This window comes from Plutella xylostella, chromosome 9, assembly GCF_932276165.1.
Source record: "Plutella xylostella chromosome 9, ilPluXylo3.1, whole genome shotgun sequence".
Lineage (NCBI taxonomy): Eukaryota > Metazoa > Arthropoda > Insecta > Lepidoptera > Plutellidae > Plutella > Plutella xylostella.
The window spans coordinates 6,714,043-6,741,015 of record NC_063989.1 but is presented as its reverse complement, the minus strand read 5'-3'; the positions used below and the strand labels follow the sequence as shown (position 1 = coordinate 6,741,015).

General features: G+C 39.8%; 2 protein-coding genes across 4 annotated transcripts in view; both read left to right on the top strand.

The window, feature by feature from the left end:
* LOC105380325 overlaps window positions 1-1,024 on the top strand; it is a 30,866-nt gene extending 29,842 nt beyond the window's left edge. For all 3 annotated transcript variants that reach the window (XM_011549846.3, XM_011549848.3, XM_011549847.3), the window contains exon 7: window positions 20-1,024. In XM_011549846.3, coding sequence (XP_011548148.2) covers window positions 20-275 — 256 coding nt within the window. In that variant the 3' untranslated portion in view covers window positions 276-1,024. The remainder of the gene's footprint in view (window positions 1-19) is intronic.
* Window positions 1,025-3,436: 2,412 nt separating this feature from the next.
* LOC105380362 (cytosolic carboxypeptidase-like protein 5) lies at window positions 3,437-25,310 on the top strand. The gene is made up of 19 exons (XM_048623095.1): window positions 3,437-3,936; window positions 4,385-4,536; window positions 5,143-5,268; window positions 6,113-6,445; window positions 6,651-6,922; window positions 7,166-7,256; window positions 7,568-7,714; window positions 13,030-13,274; window positions 13,806-13,862; window positions 14,216-14,276; window positions 15,144-15,245; window positions 15,730-15,829; window positions 16,180-16,268; window positions 16,565-16,745; window positions 19,172-19,310; window positions 19,857-20,058; window positions 21,526-21,663; window positions 23,057-23,137; window positions 23,267-25,310. The coding sequence occupies exons 1-19, from the start codon at window positions 3,834-3,836 to the stop codon at window positions 23,672-23,674; spliced, it is 3,027 nt and encodes a 1,008-aa protein (XP_048479052.1). The 5' UTR covers window positions 3,437-3,833; the 3' UTR covers window positions 23,675-25,310.
* Window positions 25,311-26,973: the final 1,663 nt, after the last annotated feature.

Genomic DNA, 26,973 nt, shown 5'->3' with positions numbered 1-26,973 from the left:
CTTTTTTCTGTTATTTCAGTTGTCCTCCATTTAAAGAAGAAAGGATTATAGAAGAAAATATACCTAATGCCGTTGTATCTCGCCCTGACTTTGATTGCGGATCTCCAACGTGCAATTATAAAGTAGTTGAGTGTAAGCTTACCACGATGGATGAAATAGGCCGAGGCGTTTCTGTTCACGGCCACACACACACGACCAAAGACAAGATCTCAGAAGAAAAACACATAAGACCATCCACAGTATCTATCACTATTCCTGACGAAGGAAAAGGATAAATAAAAACTGAATATTGTATAGTGTAGGTATAACAAAATAAGGCTATGTTCAGAAAGATCTACGTAGTAATGTAAATCAAATTTGCTGTCAGTTATAAAAAAGTTCTTAATATCGTATCGATTATTATTTTTAATCTTAAAGAAAATCTAAAATAGTTATGCGATGTTTAAGTAAATCATTTTAAATCTGTAGGTATATACTTCTTACTCTTATTCTTATCAGTACCTAATTTATCGAATTTGTTCCATAAAATGATATAACCATGATCAGCTCAAATAATCACTCCTGTCTTCCGAGAGAGCTCATCAAATTGGATATTTTTCAATTCTCTGACATGGTTTGATTAGCATTTATGCTCATAATGAGAATGTGTTATACAAATATTTTTGGCACGTATTTATGTATTTAGGTAATTTTATCACAATAATGTAACTTTACTATTTATTTCAAATAGCAATACATTTCGCCAAATAGCGTGTAGTTATGAAATCATACTCACTTACAGCAAATAAATAAGATAATGGAATACCGATATGTTTATGAGAGCATATTAATGAATGGTGTTGTGGCAATTATAAATAGCGACACTGTAAAATAAATACCTATGGCTAGATTGGAGTATTTTAAGGTTTTTCCTATGTTTATGGTGTGACTGTAATAATAATGGGGTGAAACTATGTAGGTAAGTTTAAATTTATTTTAAGCGGAGAGAGCTAAGTAGAATGAATGAAAATTTATTATAATTATATTACAAGTGTCGTTTTTTATATATATATATATATATATATATATATATATATATATATATATATATATATATATATATATTATTATTCCGTCAGTCTACCTGTAACAGATATTTTACGTATGCAGCAAGTTACAAAATTGGTATAGTAAACCGAGTCGGTGTGAGTTCTGACTCAGCTCTTCATTTTAAACAACTTAGGTTTATTCAAAAATGTATAGAAATCTATAAAAAGTATGTCCGCCTTTCTTACCATGTTTTGGCTTGCTGTGACACTTTTGAAATACCCTTTGATATTGGAAAGGTCGTCCTAAGTTCCAATTTTAACCGACAATCCTACAATGGTCATTTTGTGTTATTAAATAATATCCTAGTCGTATTAAAATTACAATGGACGGCGTCCAATTGGACGCAATGTGGAATTAAAATCAAAATATTTCATAGTTAGTATATACATATTATATATTTATATTTTTCTGTATCTGAATTTCGTAGGATCTACCCTACCTATATGCCGTAATATATATATATATAATATTTTCTCTATAAGCTCTTCTGAGCATCACATTAAAGAAAGTCTACCTACAGTAACATAAAATCATTACCTTAGCGATAGTTCCGAATTGTGATATTTAATTTGTTTTATTTACCATTTATTGAAGTTAATAAGGCTTTGATTGTTTAATTGCTTGGTGTCGCAAGAAAAAAGGTATGTAATGTGAGAAATGTCTTAAATATAAATAACTATTCATAAAAAGTGATGTCCTAATTTTGGTGGTAACAGCCAAAATAAGATGCCAAAATTCAGTAAAAAATAAGTAAGCATTGATGTTGGTAAGTTATTTAATAATTTCGACGTAATGTGCTCACAAAAGACATGGTAAGTTATACATACAAAGTGGAGTTGAGAGGATTAGAAAAGTTGTAGCCCGTAATCATGTAGTTAGAAGTAGTTTAGTGGGTAATATTAATGTAACAAATGAAGTTTTGTGATGAAGGCATTTATTGGCCAAGTTATCGGAAATTAATAGGAATGTAATTTTTTTATAATCTATAGTTAAGTGCCACGCCTAAGTAATCGATTATATTACTTAAAACTTATTTAATATTGTTATAATTTAAAAACAAACCATAAATATTAAAATAATTTAAATAAGTACCTACTAAGTAATTTTATTTATCCCATACCAAAATAAGTAAATACCTTTTTGAGTTCATAGAAGTCTACAACATAAGAATTATTTGCCATAATAGATGCATAATAGTTAATATGTTTTTTTTGGTTCTACTTGTTTGCAATGCGGGGGTGGACAACAATGCCTGTTGTACCTATAGAAAAGATTATACTTACCTAATATACAATGAGTACCTAATATATATAGTATAGAATGAGTACCTAATATACATAGAAATCCGCAGGAGAACTAAAGTTACCGACATAGCCAAAAGGATTAGCACGCTGAAATGGCAATGGGCTGGCCACGTAGCCCGCAGAGCCGACGACCGCTGGAGTAGAAAGGTTCTGGAGTGGAGACCCCGTGTCGGCAAACGGCGTGTCGGTCGCCCCCCAACCCGTTGGTCTGATGATCTGCGGAAGGTAGCGGGAAGCCGCTGGATGTAGATGGCGGGTGACCGTTTGGGGTGGCGATCGTTAGGAGAGGCCTATGTCCAACAGTGGACTACGGAAGGCTGAGAGAGAGAATATACAATGCAAACTGAAATATAGTTATAGAGTCATCAAAATATGTTACGTATCCATCAACACCAAACTGACCAACCGTCAATCTTTGAAAGATGTGGTTTGCTAGTTTGACGAGGCAATCCCTATAAATTTTGCACTTGACTCGAAAGACGCGCGGATATTCGGGAACTAATGCAATAGAACTAATGAAATACCTACCTAGTTACTATTTAACCATTAAATCTACCACTCGTGACGATGTAACCCTTGGGAGTACCTACTCGGTTTGAAACGATTAAATATCGGCCATGGTGCCATGTTAACACCCGGGTTGTGCTATTTTTAGTAGGGTTTCATATATGATTCATCTACTTTATGCAGTCGAAGCTTGATGCGATAAAAAATAGAACCAATAGCATAAGCATAGTTAATAAATACATGTAAGTATAAGAATAGTACAACAGTTCAAGTGGCGGGCTTAACAAATAAAAATCAAGCTCGCATCGCTTTCGCACATACCTACATCAAGCTCCTCACAGACTACTAACGAATAATCATAACCACAGATTATAGAGGCTTTATACTAGCATAATAAGCACCCTGTAAATATTCCCTCCATAATCGAGTTTCCCAAGTTTACCTTTTAGATTTTGCGTCAGCAGCAATGTGGATTCGAATAAGAATTTTTTTTTTGTCATGTTGGATACCTAATTTTCGTTCATTCAAACAATTCTAGGTTCATTCACTCATTCCTTCCGCCATCTTGAACTGATTTTAATAAAACTCAATTCATTAAATAGCAAACTAGTAAACTACGCTGTTATTGTAATATTTTATGTTTTTACAATTATTTTGACTATTTAATACGTGGATCTAATTACTTGTTATAGTTTAGTAACACGAAAATTTGAAAAAAGATCACCAATAAAACAAATCAGCTGTTATCCGTCAATCGATGTCAACAAAATTACATAATTTTGTTTAGAAAAACAGTGTAGTCTTCGTTTTTTTGTGTCATTTCGAAATTTACAAACATGAAAATTCAGTGAGAGTTAAATTTGTGTAGTGTGTGGCAGTAGTCGCTGTTTTAATTTGGTCATTTGGCGTACCATGTAGGCCGTCATTTTAACGATGGATCGAAATAACATAATAGAGCAGAATGGATTTTACTTTATTCATAATTTCGACTCAGGAAACCTTGGGCATGTCGAATCAGTGCCCGCTGAAACTATTGGTAAGTAATTTGTTGATTATTTCATGACTAAAAGTCCTTACTAAAGATAGTGCTAAGGGATTGATCTACTGCCAAGGGTCAGCCTTTGTGATGCAGTTCTTATGACCTCAATCTAACATCATCTAATAATATTCCAAATAATTAATCACAGTTTTATATGACACTGCGTTTATAATTGTACTTGTAATAATAATTAATCACCAGAACAAAGCCAACTATATCTTTGCCAATAACAACAAAATATAATTTATGGATGTGTAGTTAACCACAAACTGAGAGTAAATAAAGTACAAGACGATTTTTTCCCAATTGAATCAACAGTCTACTAATTAAGAATCGACATTTACTTAAAAATGCTCCAATACCAATATCATAAGTGTACCATTATCATCATCAGATCCTGAGATCCCTAATCAGAGACAGTGTAATCATACAATATTTATTTCAGAGCCAAGTGTGAACTATAAGACTAATCTGCCGGAGACACCCGACTATGAGTTCAACCTGTGGACGCGGCCGGACTGCGCTGGCACAGAGTTTGAGAATGGAAACCGCACCTGGTTCTACTTTGGGATCCAGGCGACAGAGCCAGGAGTATTGGTTAGTATGATGTAGACAATTTGTTTGTTATTTTATTAATATAATAATATAATTATTTTGTTAATATTAGAAACCTACACTATACTACACTACTGTTACCAAAAAAATGCAGCACTTTATTTTTGTAGAAAAGCTTTGTGTGAAGAACCTGTTTCAACAACCACAATGTTTCATGAACATTTTTTTTGGTCTTACAATTCATCACTGGGAATTATATCCTGTACATAATTATACCTAACCCTGCTTTATTTATACTGACCTGTATATCTACAAAGCAACTACAGCCACAGAATGTACAGCTTAGGAACTCAAAAATATAGAAAAATTTCCCAGGAAAATTACTAAACCTGAATCCTGCTATACCTAGCAACTTGGATGTAAAACTAAAAAACTAAGAGCTTTAACCAACATCTGGAAGCATCGCCAAACCCGAATTACGCCGGTGACAGATGTGGCAAGCAGTCGAAGGCCCGTATAGGCCTGTTCAGTCACAAGAGAACATGTGGGTCTCAAAACCTACAGCTGTACCAATCATCTGTCAAGATGCAGTGGCCAATGATGATGACTATGTCTTTTTTATAACATGAATAATTTGTCTCCCACCAGGTGCGGCTGAACCTCATAAACCTGAACAAGCAGGGCAAGATGTACAGCCAGGGCATGGCGCCGGTGACGCGCACGCTGCCCGGCCAGCCCGCCTGGGAGCGCATCCGCGACCGCCCCGTGCCCATGGTGAGACTACACACATTGCTTCTTATTATAAAACAAAGACTATATCCCATTCCACAGGGAAAAACATCTGACAGAACCTTTTAAAAAAAAAACACACACACTCACGCCTTGTACTAATGTACTCCCTTGCGGGGGAAGGCAGAGGTGCATTGCTGCACCCACTTTTCGCCAGAGTGTTATGTTAGTCCCAATGTAATAGGGGGCGGGCCTATTGCCATTTAACGGGCACATCCAAGACCCGAGAACAAATATCTGTGTTTAAACAAATATCTGCCCCAGCCGGGAATCGAACCCGGGAATATCGGCTCAGTAGTTAGGGTCACTAACCACTACGCCATTCGGTCGTCAAGTATACATATTATTATAAAACGAAGACTAAGGGCCACTTGCACCAACATGTTAAATCTAGATTTAGGGCGACTGGCACATATTAAATCTAGATTTAACGTCAGTCCATATAAATTTATGGCATATACATCATTAACAATAAATCTAGATTTAATATGTTGGTCTGCAAGTGGCCCTGAATATAGTTCTAGTTTTAATCCGGCTTTAGGCTACTGATCTATATCAAATCGCTGGACTATAACCTGTTCTAAACCAGAACTATGTTTAGTCTGCGTTTTATACTAAGTGGCATTACTTCTTAGCTTGGTAGTGGGGTGAATAAATAAAGCTTCTATTATATTCAGAGTTCTCTCTAGTGCAACCTTTGTACATATCCCCTACCCTCTACCATTTTCTGAACGCAGCAGTGTACCACAGAAACTTAAGAGCCATACATGAGTATAGTTGAAGGTTTCGTTTTGTTTTATAGATTTTATAACATCTCTATCTTTTCCAGATAATCGACGAGAACTTTTCGCTCAGTTTCAAATATCGAACATCGGAAAATTTAAAGGCGACGACATTCTTCGCCTTCACATACCCATTCTCATTCGCGGAGCTCCAGATATCGCTCAACTCTATAGACTCGAAGTTGCTGCCTCTATCTCCGGCACAGAACCCAGATGATATATACTACTGCAGGGAGTGCGTTGTATATTCACTGGAGGGAAGAAGGGTGGATCTATTGACCATCACCTCGCATCACGGGATAACCAGTGAAAGGGAGGACAGACTGCAAAATCTTTTCCCGGATAAACAGGACAGGCCGTTTAAGTTTAACAATAAGAAGGTTGGTTGCGTTTTTATTTTTTATTAACTTTTGTTTGTGAGCTTGACTGAGAAGATTATTACGGGATAATCATCCCGAGATCAATAACCAAAAATTCGGCAAAATATATTTAGTTTAGACATCGACATTTAGTGCTATACTTACCCCAGATTTGACCTGATAAATGGCCTTATTTTTTAAATTAATTAAGTATGTATATTTCCAGATAATCTTCATGTCAGCGCGCGTGCACCCCGGGGAATCCCCGTCCAGTTTTGTGTTCAACGGGTTTTTAAATCTAATCCTCAACCGCAACGACCCAGTAGCCGTGCTACTACGGAAGCTCTATGTGTTCAAACTGATCCCGTTTCTTAACCCCGACGGCGTCGCGCGAGGCCACTACAGGACCGACACGCGTGGGGTTAACTTGAACAGGGTGTATTTGAACCCGTCATTGCAACATCACCCTACTGTGTATGCCGCGAGAGCTCTCATCAGGTACTTACCATACTACTACCACGGAATAATAACTATTAACTACTTATAAACTATGTAATTGCCATGATTTTACAACCAACAGCTTCTAAAACTATTCTTGTACACTTTATGAGCACTTTACGATAATTAACAACTATGTTTACCATGTTTTACGCAAATAAAGTACTCTATTATATTATAATTGTAGGATATTTTATTTTATCTAACAGATGATGTGTAAATTTTTTGTGCTCAATTTTTTAGGTACTACCATTTTGGCTGTGAAAAAGAAGACGATATGGAGAATGAGACGTTGTCCCTTTCCAATTGCAATCAGAACAGCGAAGATTCAGAGGTAAGGATTACATAAGATTAAGTAGGTTCCAGGTTTTTTTTCGTCAATTTTTTTTTGCCTTTTCCTGGTCGAAGACTTCCCGTTTCCCACTCATCCCGATTCAATGCAGTTTTATTCACTTCATATTATTCAAGTGAAGGAGGCGGCTCAAGATAGGGAAGTTTGGTGAAGAATATCTGTAGCCCAAAGCTCCACAGGGGAGTAACAGAGGACTATAAGCAATATTATTTAAAAGGCATTCTGCACTCTCAATATTTTGACCACCCCTCTCTTTTTCTAATACCTACTTCATTAAGTAATTTATTTAACAGAGAGAAGTAAAAAGTGCGAAGAAGCGGCTCCCGTCAGCCCCCGCGTCCTCTCGCAAGGGGCTGCCGGCCAAGTCAGCCGCCGTCAAGGCCGCCGCCGACTGCCCCAAGAAGTCACCCTTCGGAGAGGACACCACTCTAGTGGAACAGGTGAGTGGAGTGGTCATGAAATGGCATGTAATTTTGATTATCTGTATTAGCACAAGACATGTTAAACCATTTGTAACGGGATTTTAACAAGGTACCTGTTATGTATGTATACCTAGTATCTATATACGTATGTGGCTACGCCCGTTATATTACCCGCTACTTGACAAATAAATCTCAGTGTGCTATTACTCGTTGTTTCACTTACACCTCGCGCTCCGATATAACAGTGGCGACGAACTACCCGCGTTATTAAATAAATATGTCTCAATTCGGAATTTTGTCGACTTTTGACCATAATTCGCAAAACTGGTCAACCTTTAAGGGTCGAATAAACCAATGGTTTATCGCGAACGATGTGAGCACCGACGTAAAGAAAAGAGCTATTCTTCTAAGCACACTCCACGACGGTACCTACAAATTGGCATCGGACCTAGCTTTGCCAAAGGATTTGCAAAGTGTACCGTACGAAGATATAGTCAAGCTTTTGGATGACCACTTCACTCCAAAGGTAACGGGTTTCGGCGAGAGATATAATTTCTACGTCGCGACACAAGGCTTGGGTGAAACGTATACACAATGGGCAGCGAGGCTGCGCGGACTCACAGCGAATTGCCACTTTCTTAATATAGAAGAGGCGCTTCGTGATCGGTTCCTGATGGGCATGGCACCGGGCCCAGAGCGGGAGAAACTGTTCGCGCAGGACTTCAACGGGTTGACACTAACAAAGGCGGCGGAACTGGCGGACAGCATGAGGAGCGCGCGCGCGGTGACAGCAGCAGCCGCGTCGGCGCCAGCCGCGCAGCTGAGCGCCGGCGCGGACCACCAGCTGTACAAGATCGCGAAAAGTTCTAAAAGTGTTAGTGCTAACGAGCAGTGCAAAGTGTGTGGTCTAAGAAATCATGAAACGGCACAATGCCGCTATTCCAAGTTAAAGTGCAAAAAGTGTCATGAAAAGGGTCACTTACGTAGGATGTGCACTAAGATAAATTTCATTGAAAGTGAGGCTTATGAGGACAACGGAGACGACGGTGAGTTATTTAATATTCGCTCAATACACGGAGAACCCATGTTAGAACAAGTATTGGTTCAAGGCGTGGATATGAAGTTCCAAATTGATAGTGGATCCGCGGTGACAGTTATTTCTGAAGATTTATATAAAAAACATTTCTCAGCTGTGCCATTATCACTATCTAACAAAAGATTACTTACTTATACAGGCGACCATATAAAATGTATAGGTATAGTGCAGTTAAAAATCACATACATGTCCTGCACTCACGTTTTAGATGTCTATGTGATAAAAAACGGCGGACCACCCCTTTTAGGTCGAGATTTCATATCTTTATTTAAGTTAGAAATGACTCCTGTTAACTTTTGCGAAAAAGAAGACCCGACCGTCAGTCAGTTACAGTTGACATACGCCTCTGTGTTTTCAAATAAATTAGGGAAATTTAATAAGTTCAAGGTTAAATTACAGCTGAAAGAAGACGCAAAACCTGTTTTTTTTAAAGCTAGGCCTATAGCTTTTGCGTTAAAGGACAAGGTAGATGAAGAGATTGACCGGTTACTAAAAGTAGGTATATTACAGCGAGTAGATTACTCCGAGTATGCGTCACCTATAGTTCCGGTGTTAAAACGTAACGGATCAATTAGAATTTGTGCAGATTTTTCGGTTTCTATAAATAAACAATTAAAAATCGAACAATATCCATTACCGACAGCACATGAGCTATTTACGAAGTTACACGGAGGACAGCAGTTCAGTAAACTGGACCTAACACAGGCATATGCACAATTTGAACTGGATGAGTCATCACAGTCGATCACTTGCATCAACACTCACCGCGGTATTTTCAAATACATGCGTTTGGTGTTCGGTCTAGCGAGCGCGCCGGCTATTTTCCAACGCGCCATGGACTGTGTGCTGTCGGGAATGGAAGGTGTTCTCTGCCTGCTTGATGATATTCTGATCACCGGGGCAACTAAAGAGCAGCACATGGATAGGCTAAGCGCTGTGTTACTAAAGTTACAAGATGCCGGCTTAACATTGCAGAAAGAAAAATGTGAGTTTTTAAAAGATGAAGTCGAATATCTAGGTTACAAAATCGATAAGGATGGATTAAAAAAGTCGCAAAAAAAAGTTGACGCAATTCTAAATGCACCCGTGCCCACAGATGTCGCAAAACTGCAGTCGTTTTTGGGTTTAGTGAATTATTATCGTAATTTCGTGCAGGGTGCGTCCGCAAAACTTAGTCCATTATACGAATTGCTACAAAAAGGGAAAAAATGGTGTTGGAACTCCGAACACGATAACGCATTTATTAGTATAAAACAGTGTCTCGCGTCAGAACAAGTGCTCGCTCATTATAATCCAGACGCAAAAATAATAGTGACAGTGGACGCGTCACCGTGCGGGCTCGGCGCGATATTGTCGCAAATAGGCGACGACGGGGTGGAGCGGCCTGTATCATTCGCGTCACGCACTCTTAACAAAGCCGAAAAACGATATGCGCAAATACAGAAGGAAGCAACGGCTATTATCTTCGGTGTGCGTCGATTTCACCAATACCTTTACGGCAGGTCAGTTCCTTTTGTCTTACGGACTGACCATAAACCCCTTATTTCTATCTTCGGACCTTATCGAGGAGTGCCCGAAGTGTCCGCAAACCGGTTACAGAGATATGCGCTGTTCCTAAGTGCATATAATTACACTATTGAGTATGTGCGTAGTGCTGATAACAGCGCGGATTTTTTTGTCTCGCGCTAGCCTACCAGAGTGTGAGTCATCGCAAGCGGAACTGAAGGGACAAGTAGGCGCGGGCGCCGGGCTCGCGGGGGACTACTCTGACATTGTAGAAGATCGCGCATCTTACATAAATTTTGTAGTTGATTCGACAATGCCGGTCACTTTAGAGATGTTGCGTGAGGAAACCAGTAAGGATGTAATACTTCAACAAGTGGTTAGGTATATATTAAATGGTTGGCCGCCAAAAAACATAAGTCCCGAATTGAAACCATACTTTGTAATCAGATCAGAGTTGTCTTATGAAAACGGATGTGTTATGCGGGGATACAAAGTAACAATACCGGAAAAATTCAGGCAGGTTCTTTTGGCTGAGTTGCATATGTCCCACTTAGGCATTGTGAAAACCAAAGCAGAAGCTCGTAGTAGGTTTTGGTTCCCGGGCATTGATAATTCAATAGAAACAATGATAAATAGTTGTGAGGTTTGCATTCAATTAAGGCCTTCACCGGCGCGCGCGCCACTCGCAGTATGGCCCTACCCCCCGCATCCGTTCTACAGGGTTCATATTGATTTTTTGGGACCAATAAATAACAACACGTATTTGGTAGTGGTGGATGCATTTTCAAAATGGGTTGAAGTTTACAATATGAGCTGTGTATCAACTGCGGCGGTGATATTGCGATTACAAGACTTCGTGTCACGGTTCGGAGTAATGCATACACTAGTAAGTGATAATGGCACAGCCTTCTGTTCAAAAGAATTCAAATCGTTTTGTTTGGTAAATGGCATAGATCATGTAACTTCACCCACCTACCATCCAGCAAGCAACGGCCAGGCGGAGAGCTTTGTAAAGATTATAAAAAAAGGCATAAGGTCTAGTATTTTGAGTAACAAAAATTCTAATCAAACGAACACTAGTTTAATGAAATATTTGTTCGACTATAGGAATTCTGTTAATTCTACAACTGGCTCTTCTCCTGCTGAATTGGTTTATGGTCGCAAACTTCGATCACGCCTTGACCTACTGTCTAACACCACACCTCAACCGTCGTCGTCCGATGCCCTCAATGACCATGTTCGGGAAAAACAGTTTTTACAGTGTAAAGCGTACGACGGTAACAATAACAATGAGTTTGTGGCGGGAGATTTGATTTTGTATAAACAATATGTAGGTAATAAGCAAAGTACGTGGCGTAAAGGAACTGTAATTAAGAAGCTCGGCAATGTATTGTACGAAATTAAAGATAATGTAACTCTGACTAGTTATAAGAAACACAAGAACCAATTGTTACCCTACAAAGGGACACATGATTTCACCAACGTCAGCTATGACCTTGAAGATATTCTACCACATGTTGGTAATCCAACCACAAGCCAGGCTCCGACTCTTTGTGAACCTCCTAGTGAATCTCAGTCAGCTGATAGTGTCACAACCAACTTGGCACCGCCTAGTAGTCCTGGCGTTGATAACGAGAGTGATAACAACAATGATGATGAGTTTCACGAAGCGGTGGACACTGAACCTCCGGGGGGCGAGGACGAGGGTTCTAGACGTGCTGGTGAAAAGTTGTTACGTCCTTTGACGAAAGTTGATTATAAAAGATTTTTCTAATACTTACCCATTTGTTATACGTATTAAGTGATGTTCGATTTATTGTCAAAATAGGGGAGGAAATGTTATGTATGTATACCTAGTATCTATATACGTATGTGGCTACGCCCGTTATATTACCCGCTACTTGACAAATAAATCTCAGTGTGCTATTACTCGTTGTTTCACTTACACCTCGCGCTCCGATATAACAGTACCTATTTGACAGCGATATTAATGTATACCTATAGTGTCTAGTTTTGTGGTAAAACCGATTTTTTATGTTTTTGTTAACACCTGACTGCCAGAATCGAGAATGGAAGTACTCATATAAACTTTACCTATGTACATAGGTCGTATGAGCTTTATTGCATAGTGCTTTGCCAAATTACCAATTTAATTTATTCCGTGCAAAATATTTTATCTCGAGTACCACCCATAAGTGCAGTTATAAGCTCTTATTAATGAAACTTATTGGAAGTGCACATACCGTTACAAAGGGGATTAAGGTGATATTGATAAGCTGAAAGGTATTCCATGTTGATAATGTTTAAGAGGTACCAAATACAGGCATTGCGCTTATAAATTATAGAAATCCGTACTTAATTAATAAGTAATAAAACTTACTCTCCCTTATTGGGCCTTAAATCGTTTGTAGAAACGAAACGGATCAGCCTACCGATTCAAAATTGTTTTCAGAACCGGATTCATGTAGAATTTCATCATCATCACGACCCATTACGTCCCCACTGCTGGGGCACGGGTCTCCTTCCAATGAAGGAAGGGTTTAGGCCTAGTCCACCACGCTGGCCAAGTGCGGGTTGGTGGACGTGTAGAATTTTACCTACCATTATTCATAAAAATAGATTCAAACTTCCGCTCATATATTTTTCATAAAAAATTAGTCACTCTGTTTATTTATATCATGTTAACCATAAAAGTACCTGACCAAACCTAAACGCCAAACTAAACCCACAGGTATACGACATGAAGATAGGCGAAATCCAGTCAGACTCAACCACCACCAACTCCAAACCTTCTACCCAAGACTCGCCAACCGATCACCTACTCACAGACTCCGTGCTACGCAACTGTCTCGGTGTCAACGTGCAGTTGTCTGAGCAGAGTGAACTGGACCCGGGGACCAACCCGATGCGGCCGCTGAGAGATACGTTGAAGAATAGCATCAGTCTGCTCATGGGATCTAGCTCGTCGGATGGCGTGTAAGTAGTGTTCACTAGGATATTTTAGATGAACGAAAACATTGTGAGGAAACCTGCACATCTAGATGAGTGAACTCACCAACTTGCAGTGGAACAGCGTAGCGGGAAAAGGGAGCGAAAACATTTTATGTGATAGCGTATGTCAGCAAAAGATGGACAGATTTAAATGCGCTTTTTTTATTTCACTGGTTCCGTGGATCCGTTAATTAATTACATAATACACTTTTCAGGTTTTATACTTTCAGTAAATTTTGAGTATCGCTTTCATCATCATCATCAGCCAATAATGATCCACTGCTAGACATAGGCCTCTCCCAAGGAGCGCAACAACACTCGGTCCTCGGCCATCCTCATCCAGCCACTACCGGCTACCCGCTTAAGGTCGTCGGTCCGGCAAGCAGGAGGGCGTCCCACGCTGTGTTTGCCTGTTCATGGTCTCCACCCGAGAAATCGACTACTCCACGGTTATCGGTTCTTCGGCAGATATGATATATTATTATTTGAAACGTATAACCACTTCCACCTCCACAGAGGCAGTTCAATCGGCTCCCCCAAGGACAGTCAGCAGTCGGCGCCGCGGCTGGGCTGGTGCCGCGCGTGCCGGCTCGCAGCGCCCACCGCCGACGCGCCCGCGGTTAAGCATGATGTGAGAACAATTCACTTACTGTGTTTAGTTTAGTAATGGGTCGATTACACCTAAAGCTGCGTACAGACCGGCCCAACGAACGCCCAACGATGGATATTTATCATACATAATACAGGGCAGATTGCAGCAACGATGGTCAACGAAACCCGTTCTTTGGCGTTCGTTGGGCCGGTCTGTACGCAGCTTTACGGGTACAGTGGCGAGTCTCCTCGGCCGCGTACTCGGTCACTTGGTAGCCGTTGATTGGTCGAGGATCGGCCGAGGACAGTCAGCAGTCAGCGCCGCGGCTGGGCTGGTGCCGCGCGTGCCGGCTCGCAGCGCCCGCCGCCGCCGACGCACCCGCGGTCAAGCATGATGTGAGCACACTTTACTTACTGTGCTTAGTCATTATTAGTAATGGGTCGATTACACCTAAAGCTGCGTACAGACCGGCCCAACGAACGCCCAACGAACACCCAACGATGGATATTTATCATACATAATACAGGGCAGATTGCAGCAACGATGGTCAACGAAACCCGTTCTTTGGCGTTCGTTGGGCCGGTCTGTACGCAGCTTTACGGGTACAGTTTCGAGTCTCCTCGGCCGCGCACTCGGTCACTAGCTAGCCGTTGATTGGTCGAGGATCGGCCAAGGACAGTCAGCAGTCGGCGCCGCGGCTGGGCTGGTGCCGCGCGTGCCGGCTCGCAGCGCCCGCCGCCGATGCGCCCGCGGTCAAGCATGATGTGAGCACACTTTGTATACTGCACTTAGTCATCATCAGCCAATAATCATCCACTGATGGACGTAGGCCTCTCTCAAGGAGCGCCACAACACTCGGTCCGACTGCCACTACCAGCGACCCGCCGAAGGTCGTCGATCCAGCGGGTAGCGGACTGCGCTTAGACATTATACGATTTATACGTTACTATACAGGGTGTTGCAAAAATGGCCTACTAAGCCGAGGGTGACTCAGGGAGTCAATCTGTAGGTACACTTTTGTTCTACGGCACCATGCATATCACACTTGCATTTTTGTATGCACATTTAGAGTAGTTAAAGTATAGGTATGAACATTTCCGCTGGCCTTGGGAAATCTCTACCTAAGCCATATCCCATACCCAGTCCCACCGATCATTTCCTCCTCTCCTTGCTTCCCCAATACTTACTTGCAGCAATACCATTCACTTTTTCCTTCCCTATCCTTATTGCCATCCTAAATGTACGATTGCCTACCCACCTAGGAGACTCGCATTCAATACGTGAAGACGAGCGCGCCCACGTTCCTAGACATACAGGAGTATCGCGAACACCAGAGACAACAGTTTGAAGAAGAGGAGCGTAAGGTAATATTACACAAGGAACCGCGTAACTTGGCCAATGCGTAGAAGACACTTTTTATTTTATTTTATTTGGGAAAATTTACAATGTTTAATACTAAAAAAACAAAACACCTTAATAAAATATATGGTAATCGTACAATCAGCACCGCTTTCCACAAGTGAACGTTTTTAAAGCCTCTTGGAGGTTTGAAGTATGCCACTTGGCCACTTTCGGCCCATTATAAGGACGCGCACCGAATCTTTTCATATTGTTCGTTAATAAATGCAACAATAGGATGCATGGAAGGTGCCTCCTGTAAGTTTCTGTAGCATAAGTACCTACCTAACAAGCACTTATGATGTCCATTGTACTTGACTACTGGCAACTAATCTGTCTGTCTAATCATTTCACCACGGTAACCAACCCTAGTTGCAAACAGCAGGTTGCAAATGAAATAAAATGAATAAGTTATTATACAAATTATAAATGATAATCTGCTTGTTCCAGCAACTGGTAGAGTCGGAGTCGACGTCGACGAAGGCCGGTGAAGTGTTCTTCTGCACCAACTGCTTCAAGAGATTCCTCATGGCTGACAGCAGCGACGAGATTGTGAGTTTTATGTTTATAAATATTATTGTAAAGTAATACTTCATTAACTTCTCATCGTCCATTGTACCTATAGTTAATGTAACATTATGTCGGGTATTATATGAAGATATAGTAGATGTGCTCAATAAAAGAAGGGATTGAAGAATAGTTTTACCGGTACCGTATGCAAAAGGGAGCTGAAAATAAACGACAATGCTCTTGTTCCTACTGAATTAAGTAATTTAAAAGGAATTTCTTTAGGTATAGATTATGACTATAAGAATATAATGTGTGAACAATAGGGGTATTACAACGGGCACGTGTGTTTGTTATTACATGTGTGTTGTGTGTTGTTCTGAGTCGGGCGTGTGTTGCAGGCGCGGGCGCCGGGCGGCTGCGGCTCGGGGGACTCCACGCTGGCGCCCTCGCTCGACGGCACCGACCCGCCGCCGGCGCCCGTGAGTCCACACTATATTATAAAAAAAGAAACATTATTTTATTGATTATTTTGTGACACCATAAACTTCGTCATCCTTTATAAAACTAGCCAATAACACTGGGTAGTTACCACGGAAAACCTTTATTAAAACGATGCTAATATCGCGTGGAAAAGCTATGTCCCTGATCATAATATCATATTACATTATTTATTATTATAAACCTGCTGTTGTCTGAAAGAAGAAAGCTGAGTAGCTTAGACAGCTTATAAAAATTATAGAGTCACTCCATAACCACAATCCCAATCTCTCCTCAGCTCCCGCTCTCCCTATTCTCCAAGGAAGACAACAAGCGTCCTACGCCCGCCAAGCCGCCGCCGCCGCCCGCCATTGTGAAGAAGAAGCCGGCCCCCGTCGCTAGTAAACCACCAGTCAGCAAGGAACCGGAGTCCAACCTGTACCTGTATATTGATCTACATGGACACGCTTCTAAGAAAGGTAGGTTTATTGATTTGGTTATGTGGCATATACAGGGTTATTTGCAAGTAGACCTGATCCTTTCAGGAGGTGATAGAGGAAGGCATTTCCAGTCGATTATACATAATTTATACATTATTTATTTTGCAGTCGATTATACATTCGATTATACATTCGAACATTTCCAGTCGATTATACATAATATTCTCTGGAACAAATTGTCGAGCTCAGATGTTCCGAATGATGTGATAAGTCTGTTGAGGTACTGGTACGGAAACCAAACTAACTGCGTGAGGTGGGGCGACGCGACATCTAACGACTACAGGTTAGATTGCGGAGTTCGTCAGGGTGGGCTCATCTCGCCGGACCTCTTCAATCTGTACATCGACGACCTGATTCGGGGTCTACGGAGCACCAATGTCGGCTGTCATATTGGGGGCGTTTGTGTAAACAATCTCAGTTATGCGGACGACATGGTGCTCCTCAGCCCCTCGATCAGGGGTCTGCAGAAACTACTTTCGGTCTGTGAGCATTATGCAAATGCGCATGGACTGAAGTACAACGTGTCGAAGACCGAAATGCTGGTGTTCAGAGCGGGGAGGGGTCCGGAGAGGGTGCCCGAAGTCGTTCTGGATGGGGCACCGGTTCGGGTTGTGCAGCAGTTCAGATATCTCGGCCATATACTGACGAGTGACCTCAGGGATGACACTGACATAGAGCGTGAAAGACGGGCACTCTCGATCAGATGTAACATGCTTGCCCGAAGATTCCACAGATGCAGTGAGCAAGTTAAAATAACTTTATTTAGGGCATACTGCCAGAACATCTACACTGGGCATCTGTGGATCAACTACACCCGGAAGGCGATGAGCACCATGAGGGTGCAGTATAATGACGCATACCGCACCCTCATGAGGCGGCCGCGGTACTGTAGCGCGTCGGGCATGTTCTCTGAGGCGGGAGTGCCTGACTTCTTCGCAGTCCTGAGGTCACGTATAGCGACATTCTGGTCGGGGCTGCGCAGCACTGGGAATGCAATACTGAAAGTGGTAAGTGAGGATTTTAGAAATCCATTCTACAGACACTGGCTCTCTGTTCATCAAGACGCAAATCGAAAATAAAAATGACCTTACCTATGTAATAGGTATATTGTATGTTTAAACTGATAATAATTGTAATACTACAATTTAATTTATTTGTGTAAGTACGTTTGTGTTTATATAATGTGTAATATGGGTGTCTAGCCTGAAATAAATGACTATTTATTTTATTTTATTTTATACCCTATAATGCATTATCCGAAACTTAACCATTTCTACGATATTTAATATTAAAAGATTTTTTGAATTTTTGCCAAAATTTCATGTTGAAACCGAAAATAAAAAAAAACTAGCCATATTTCAATACTTTTTTGTTTTTTAGCATTAGTTACATCTTAATAAACTAATTAAAATAATCAAATGTGCAATATTCGACTTAAATTAGACACAATACCTCAAAATAGATAAACATTTTAAAAAAATATTCAAAACCTAAAAACAAATAAGTTAAATTAAAAAAGAATTTCATATTACAATTTTTTGTGCACATTCAGCTTAAAAACATTGTCAACTTATAAGCTTTCAAATGAGATATTTCAATATCAAATCGATTTAGGTATCACCAAGATATGGCCAAAACAATCAGAGAAGGCGGAGAAAACAAGTAATAGTTACAAGAAAGCTCTGTCTTGTCGTTCAGAGTTACATAAATATGTAATAAAAACCTGATGTATTTATAGTTAAATAAAAATCTCATAAGTAGGTCAGTTTGCCGTAAGAATAGCAAACATGCTCACACGCACCCTTATAATCCTCCTCTATTATTTCCTACAAATATTATAGACGCGTTTTTATGTTTGTTAATCTTTCACGCAATACTATTGAATTGATTTTGACGAAACTTGTATAAGTATAGGAAGTCAGGGTGTAAAACTTGGACTAAGACATACGTCACTTTTCATCGAAGCTCGCAACAGCTACTAGTGAGTTCGGATGTGAAATGTGATAATATAATTCTAAGGTATCTTCATGTAGGGTAACCGAAGCAAGCCATCAACTCTAATTCCTTAAATAAAGCAAGACTTATACTTAACGTTTGATTTACAGATTCTAGTAGATAAAATTGGTTTTCCTTTGAAACCTAACAAATAATAAAATTACACTGTCATAAAACTCATGCTATATTTAACAAGTACGGTCAGCTGCATAAGTAGCTTACACTTTTGTTCCTTGTCAAACTAGCTAAATAACAAACTGTCAATGTTTTAATAGGCAGTTTGTGAGTTTGACAAGGTACAAAAGTGTACAGCTACTTATGCAGCTGACTGTACCTATACTTAGTAAAAACTGTACTGTAATTTATAACCTGTGAAGTCGAATGTAAAACATGCCGCTACAAATCCTCAGGCATCTTCATGTACGGCAACCACTTCGCGTGCGCGGCGGCGGCGGCCGAGTGCATGCTGCTGCCGCGGCTCATGGCGCTGTACAACCAACACTTCCACTTCGCCAGCTGCAACTTCACCGAGAGGAATATGTACCTCAAGTATGTACCGTGCTTGCGACGATTGTTGTAGTAGTAGTTAGAGTTATGAAAACAAGCTAGATTTCTTTAAATCGTTTAAACACACAGTAATTACAACCATAGGATCTGACACATGCTGACATAAACTCTAGCTCTATGCTCTATGCGGCACCTACTCATCACCAAACAGCCTATAAATGTACAAATCTAACAGTAGTAATAAGATCGGTTTAAGTCCTCTTCTCCTTCTTAGCCTTATCCTTCGGGTCGGCTTTGTGCGTCATGTGCTAACATTTCATCTCAAAAAAGGTATTTCGTCATTCAGGAGTAATGATTTATGACGTCTCAATGTATGCTAATGCACATCAATCAGTAATATTGTCCACTTGCATAGTTTTATATCAACATAGTATAAAGCTAAGTCGCTTTTCGCGTCTGTCTATATCAGTATGTCTATGTAGGTACTACAGGTTTTACTTTTCATCCCGGCTTTCCCGCAGGATAACATGTTAGGGCATAGTCAAACTCGCGTGAAAAGTATTAAAATACAATCATGATCTCCCTCAGAGACCGTCGCGACGGCATGTCGCGCGAGGGCTCCGGCCGCGTCGCCGTGCTCAAGGCGACGGGGCTGGTCCGTTCATACACGCTGGAGTGCAACTACAACACGGGCCGGCTGGTGAACGCGCTGCCGCCGCCCCTGCGCGAGGGCGCCCCCGCCCCGCCCGTCCCGGCGCCGCCAAAGTACACGCCCGCCATTTATGAGGAGGTAAGGTTTGGGTTGTTGGTCTTCCTAAGACAAATATTGTATACACTTATATTTATATACGGTGCAGAAACTGTGCCGCCGAAGCTAGCTAGCTATTTAGGAGTACGGAAGGTAAGTTAGTTATAGGTTTGTCAAATTCAAAATTTATGTGGTAAAATGGCGCCCGGTACCGTGACCGTGCCGCACAGACTCTTCTATATTATATGACGGGGTAAGAATAAAGGCCATGTTTGACGTTTATTGAACCATTCCCAAAAATCTTGGATGACAATACAAACCAATACACAGGTCCAAGGTTCCAAGTACAAGACAAGTAACACACTACATATAAGTCCAATATAAAAATGGTAATGCGTTTCAGGTTAGAAAGTCCGCGAATCGCTTTATTCGTGAAAGGAATCTGGAGGTTTTTGAAGACATGAACCCCGTGCAGGTTCGTCCCATGCTAAAATGTATCTTGTAGACATAAATTTAGAGTTAATTATTGCATAAATTCCAGTAATTTGTTTTTTGCTGTAAATAAATGCTTAAACTTCTTAGATAAGGATATAAAATCCTTCCAAAATCTCCAGATAACTACTTGAACAGATATGAAAACATCAGGATTAGATACGTACACATTTACTTAACGGTATCACACTCACTTATAACTATGCTGTGATGCCTGAGGTGTGTCTTTAAACGGTGCAGATTTTTGTAGGATATTAATTTTAATTTTTATCTAAGTTTATTGCTAAATCGCTTTTATTACTCTTTTTTTTACACAAAAGAGCTTTAATTTTAATTTATATAGGCAGAGCACATTTTCCACAATCTTAGGTAGAACTAGGCTTGTCTATGTTCGGTTCATAAAGACACATTTTATTTTACGGTATGCTCCTTTTTAAGCCAATTTAATAAAGTCGAAAAATTTAAATTTATCAGTTCACGCCTCATCCTCACTAAGTACTTAGAACTCTCGACACTACACCATACCACAGTACGATTAGATTTTTATTGATATTTTTTGTAAGTTAGGTTAAATTGGTGACCCCGACGTGATGACCGATTTTGGATCATGGACGTTTTGGAACTACATCAATGTGAATATCTCAGAACTATATTTGGATTCAGTTCTTTCAGCATAACGGCGTTCCTTCTTAGTTGGTGACTTAACTACCCATGGTCCCATGGTGCGCTGGAAGTTTCGTGCAGGCTCCGTTCCTAAACCCCAGCTAACCTATATTCTTGCATGAGTTCAGTCTATCAGTCAGCTCAGAATGATCATCATGTCATATAGGACATCATTTTAAGCCTGATGATCATATCGATGGACATAATAGGACTGAATTGATGCCAGAATAATCGTGTAACCTTTGTCATACGACTTCGAAACCGTAAAACTGAAATGAAGTTTACCTACTGCTTATTTCTTGTTAATGGTGTCAGTAAAATGAATATTATTATACTTATGTTGTGTACTGGCAGGTGGGTCGCGCGCTCGGCTCATCGATCCTGGACATGACGGCGCAGCACCCCAACTCGCGGGTGCCCAACTCCGAGTACCGCTCCGTGGCCGGCCTACGGGACTGGCTCAGGAACAATGTGAAGAATATGAGGCCACAGGTATGAACTGGGGTGGTTTGGGTTTTAAAAGATGCTGTTGAGTCTGAAGCTGAAGTTCAAGTGATATGCAGATTCATTCGGCGTCATCTATACAAGTAACTTTCTCTCCCGTTTTGGAAACGCTGTCATAAAATGTGTTGCCAGGAATACCCATCTAGGTGTACCTGCAGTGTTGGACTATACTTACTGCCACAAAATCGCAGATTTCGATCTCATTACAATCGCGGTTAAACCGGAATATAGATGGAATCTCACCAGACGATGCACGTCTGGATCTGGTATAATCGCTATACACACGCCGACAGCAGCTGCTGAGTTGGATTTGAAAGCGGTAGCTTTCTGTCACACTAACAAAAAATTCAAACGAGATTTATTTTATATTTCTTCATTTATATTCCAAGATTTTTTCTTCAGGTTAATTATACATAGTGTGGTGCAGGGAATCAATTGATGTAAATGTGGCACGTTCGTCATTTCTATTTTTTTATTATTATTATTTAATGTTTGTATTTTAACAAGCATTTCGTGTGTTGTTGCAGAATGACCCCGACATCGAGGTGTACTGTAACTGACTGATCAGATCTGAATTATATTAACCAAAAAATATGTAAACGTTATCAAATTATCTAAAAAAAGTAATCCTTTATTTATAATTTATACCAACTTAAATTTTATATAAGTAACAAGGGTAAACACTAAATTGTTCTTTTGAACTGTTTTATTATTATTTACACCATTATATTTTTGTTTTCAAAAGTAATTTTATTGTTTTATTTTTTACATTACGTGTCACATTCACATCCATATTCCTAATCCTAAGTCAGTTATGAAGTGGTTATATATTTGTAACGTCAGAATTAGATCAAAATATATCTGCCGAGTTTGATGTAAACATATCAAATCAAGACATCCACTTTTAAGTCGATATTTATTTAATTTCAGTGCCAATAACTCACCACGCATACACAATACTTGTAACTGGGGTAAGAATATGCGTCGCACTAGTGAGAATGGTCTTCATTGTCTAGTAACAACATAAACATACTTTTACATCTAATTTTAGCATAAATAGCTGGAATGCGATTTTGCTGAGTGGATCTTGAATATGTTATTCATATTATCATTTTGAGAATGATGTTATAGGATAAGTACTTAAAGTAGGTCAGAAAGATTGGCCAGTCAGTGAAAAAGAAATAGTGAATTAGTCCTTGCTTATTACATCTAAGAAAACTTATGGGTTATTTAGTCCTAAGAGTAAGTAAGTACCTTCCCTCAAGTAGCACAATCACTAGAAGAAATGCATATTTAATCGATAGTTCTACCTATTAAAACCATAGCGTGTCGACAGCGAGCTTACGTATTCAATAGTGTCATCACGTGACTGAAATTTCAGGTGACGACGTCGCGCCTGCGCCCCAAGGCGGCCGCCACCTCGCCCAGCCGCGTGCCGCTCTACACACGCTCCAAGGGAAAGGTATGCTACAGTTTCTCTCGGTATATTTTATGGTTATGCATTAATTGATTTTCTACCGCGGCAGCCGATGTCATTGTAAACAAGGTACCTGCTGAACAGAGATGAAATATTCTGAATATTTATGTTTAGGTGACAGACGAGCGCAAAGAGAACACGTACGTGGGCGCCAAGCCGGCGGCGCCCCGCGAGCCTCCCGCCCCGCCCCGCGCCGCGCGCCCCGCGCCCCCGCTCGAGCCCAAGCCGAGCGCGCTCAAGCGACGCAACATCCTCGCCGTGCGCAAGCCCAACGCCAGCAAGACGCAGGCCGGCGGCGTCGTCAAAGCCAAGACGACCGCGCGACGATCCCTCGAGGACGCCCCCAGAATATCCGCCCCCAAGCGCAGCCTCACGCGGTCGAAGCGCCCCCCCGCCCCCTCCTCGTCGTCATCCAGCGGCGCCGGCGTCAGCTGGGACGAGGCCGCCGCCCCGCGCCGCCGCCCCTGCCCCGCGCCGCCCCCGCACCGCCTCAAGAAGATCCGCCTCAAGACCGCCTTGTAGCCCCGACTGTAGTCCACACACGCGCGGCATTCAGCTGCCATCGTCGCAGGCCGATGGACGCTGTTTTGTCGTAAATTTTCAGTGAACGCACCATTGGTATAACGCCGGAGAGATGACTGGACAAAATGGCAGCTAAATCACAAAAGTTCGTCCAGGCGATGGCGATGGTGCTGTCAACTGAAACATATTTTAAGCTCTATTCAGACCTAAGCGATAAAGCAATATCGCTTGGGTTTGGAAAGGTCTGCAATTGTGTTCCCATTTTTTTAACGTTGTGTGGACGAGTATACTAAAACACCAGTTTATATTTTTTTCGTTTGTACGTATAGTTGACTATAAGTCCTGAGTCCAGACTAAATTAGGCGTTTTCATAGTTAATAATTGAAAGACTATAGAGTATAGGCGCTTGCCATCAGATCTATAGTCATATTTTATAAAATCCTAATATATTTCTGTTTATATAAAATACTAATTTAGTTATAAATGTTTTGGGTGTGAGGTTAAAAATGATTTCTAAGTTCATCATAGTGAAGGTTTTTTGTAAAATTTTATATCGTGATAAGTGTGGGTAGCAGAGTTTGTATCTTGTCTTTACTGTACTTTGTACCTACCTAAAGAAATTATAGTCCTGTTTATTTTGTTAGGTATGTAGGTACTTTTGTAATTGTTTGTGCTAATAATTTTAATAATTTTTATGCTGTGCCCTTTCGTCAGCAACAACTAATTCTTGTATTGTTCTTCCTTTTTATGTATAGTAAGTAACAAAGTATACCAACCTTCTATAAATAAAGACAAATTATTATTTACTTAGATTTATATCTATAAAATCTCGAATTGTAGAATATTTTGGTGTGTTTAGGTGATAACTTCAGCTCATAGAGCCGTATTGTAAATGGATTGATCTCATTTAATCTAAAGTTTTGGGTGGAAATTCAAGTCTGTACAATATATTTATTTACAAACCTGACACGGTTGAAGAAAACGAGACTGCGCCATCAAGAAATGTTTAACTACTAGAAATGAGGTTTTACGAAGTAATTTGTATAACTACAGAGAAGACTTAATTATACCTAATATTTGTTGTTTTCCTGAAACGTATTATGCTAGGAATAGATACCTATACATGCGACCCGAAGACTTCAAATTATACCAGTGTATGTTGTATAAATTGGCAAATTTATAAAAAATATGTAGATGTGAACTAAGTAGATATATCTTTATTTAAATTTGAATTTATACACAAGACTAAAATACATATTATAGTTACAGTGATAGTTACTAGAAATACTATAAGTTTCAAATTCATACCTAGAGCATAGATAGGTTTATTTAAATTCCAGTGCAATATACAAATAAAGTTTTTTATCAAAGAATACAAGGTGGTCAAGGGAAAAATTTAATGAATCTGCACACTCGCAGAGCTGCCAATATTTTATTTATTTTCTCATGGGCACATTCTTTGGATTAACCTGTATCATGTTAAGAAAGCAGTCTAATCTTTGTTTTTAAAATTGTATGTAAAATTAAAATAGTATTATGTAATAATTGTAAGGACCTATGTATATCCTACTAGTATTTTTATTTATACCCTACATAATTGAAGTGAATGAAATAAACAAATATGTTCTCTCGATAATTTTCTCTTTTGTATGCCCATAGCCCTTGTGAATTTACAATGTTGCAAATTGCTATACTAAGCCGAAAGGGGGCGACGACTCAGAAACCCCCTTTCCTTAGCATCTCTTATAAACACTAGGTATGTTTAGTACTAGGCCTTATCCAGCTACCTATGTCGTGTTGTATGATTAAGGTGACCATACGTCCCGCTTTCGGCGGGACAGTCCCGCTTTCAAGCTGCCGTCCCGCTGTCCCCCGCGAGGGCAAAAATGTCCCGCTTTTATAAACAGGCCAAACGATAATTTAATTTACCTACATTTTGCATTAATCACTTGAGACAGCTTCTTACCTCTCACATATACTTAGGGAATGCAATTTCGTCCCGCCGAGATCCCGAACTCGCGAGATCCCGGCCATATTTAACGAGATTGAAACTTGTTAAATTTCGTACGAGATCTCGCGAGATAACGAGATCGACAAATGCAGCGTGACGATGTGAATTCATGCAAAAACAGAAGTCGTCTATCAGATGATTCTCTCGACATGATAAGTTTTTTGAGAAGCCAATGATGTCGATTCGAAAGGCAGAAATTCTAATTTTAACGCTGTCAAACTATAAATTTTGCTAAAAAGCAGAAAAAAAATACAATTACGGAAACACACATAGAGTCGAATTTTAAACAAATACAATAAGGTTTATACATTAGAATTTAGTCATGTCTTCAGAATCGAAATAATTTTCACAAAAATTAACTTGCCTTTCCGTACCTTCATAACTTGATCTGACTTCTCTTTTTAACTTCTTTTATTTGATTAATACGATCTCACAACATTTATTTAAGAACTTGTGAAGTTAAGTTTTTGTTTTTATTTACAATAACTAATGTTCCTATTATTCCTTTCCTAATTGTTGAAAGTAAAGTAATAAATTTACAAAATACTAAATATAGAAAATGTTTCTTTTACCAATATTGCATACCTAAAATTGAACTGATTAGCCGTAATAGGTGTATTAATTATAGACATAAACATTTTATTTATTGGAGTTAGGGACAAAATAATATTTTCATTCATTTTTTTAAATAAAAGTCACTTTATTTTTATAACTAAGCAACATTATGTGAGTTACTAGTACCTACTAAAAATAAGCATATGCATTTATGTTTTAATAGCGATTCTTCCAATCTCGCGAGATCCCGTAATTTGCCAGGTCTCGCGAGATCTCGCTAGGTGGAAATCTCGTACGAGATTTCATTCCCTACATACCTAGACTACATAAAAATTGTAATGAATAGGTACCGTGAAATGGGGTGAATGGGGATGGTTTTCAACTTTGAGTGCCAATTTCTAATGAATTTTGTACTAACAACTTTTAGTTTACCATATTAAAAGTTTAGTCTTGACCTGTATTTTATGAAAATGCATACGAAAATCTTTGATGGTCAGCCAATTTTATGTAAATTTATAAAATATATGATGTCCCTATTCATACATGTATAGGGGTTAATCGGGACGGTATTGAGAACAATAGAGAAATATAGTCATGGTTGTCACAACCCCTAAATATTTTTTTTCAGTAATATGTAGTAAAATGTACACTATACCTCTACATATTTCATTGCTTTCCTAGTTAAAATTTTAAAATCAGTTTTTGTAAAATTAGGTATATATTTTAAAAAAAT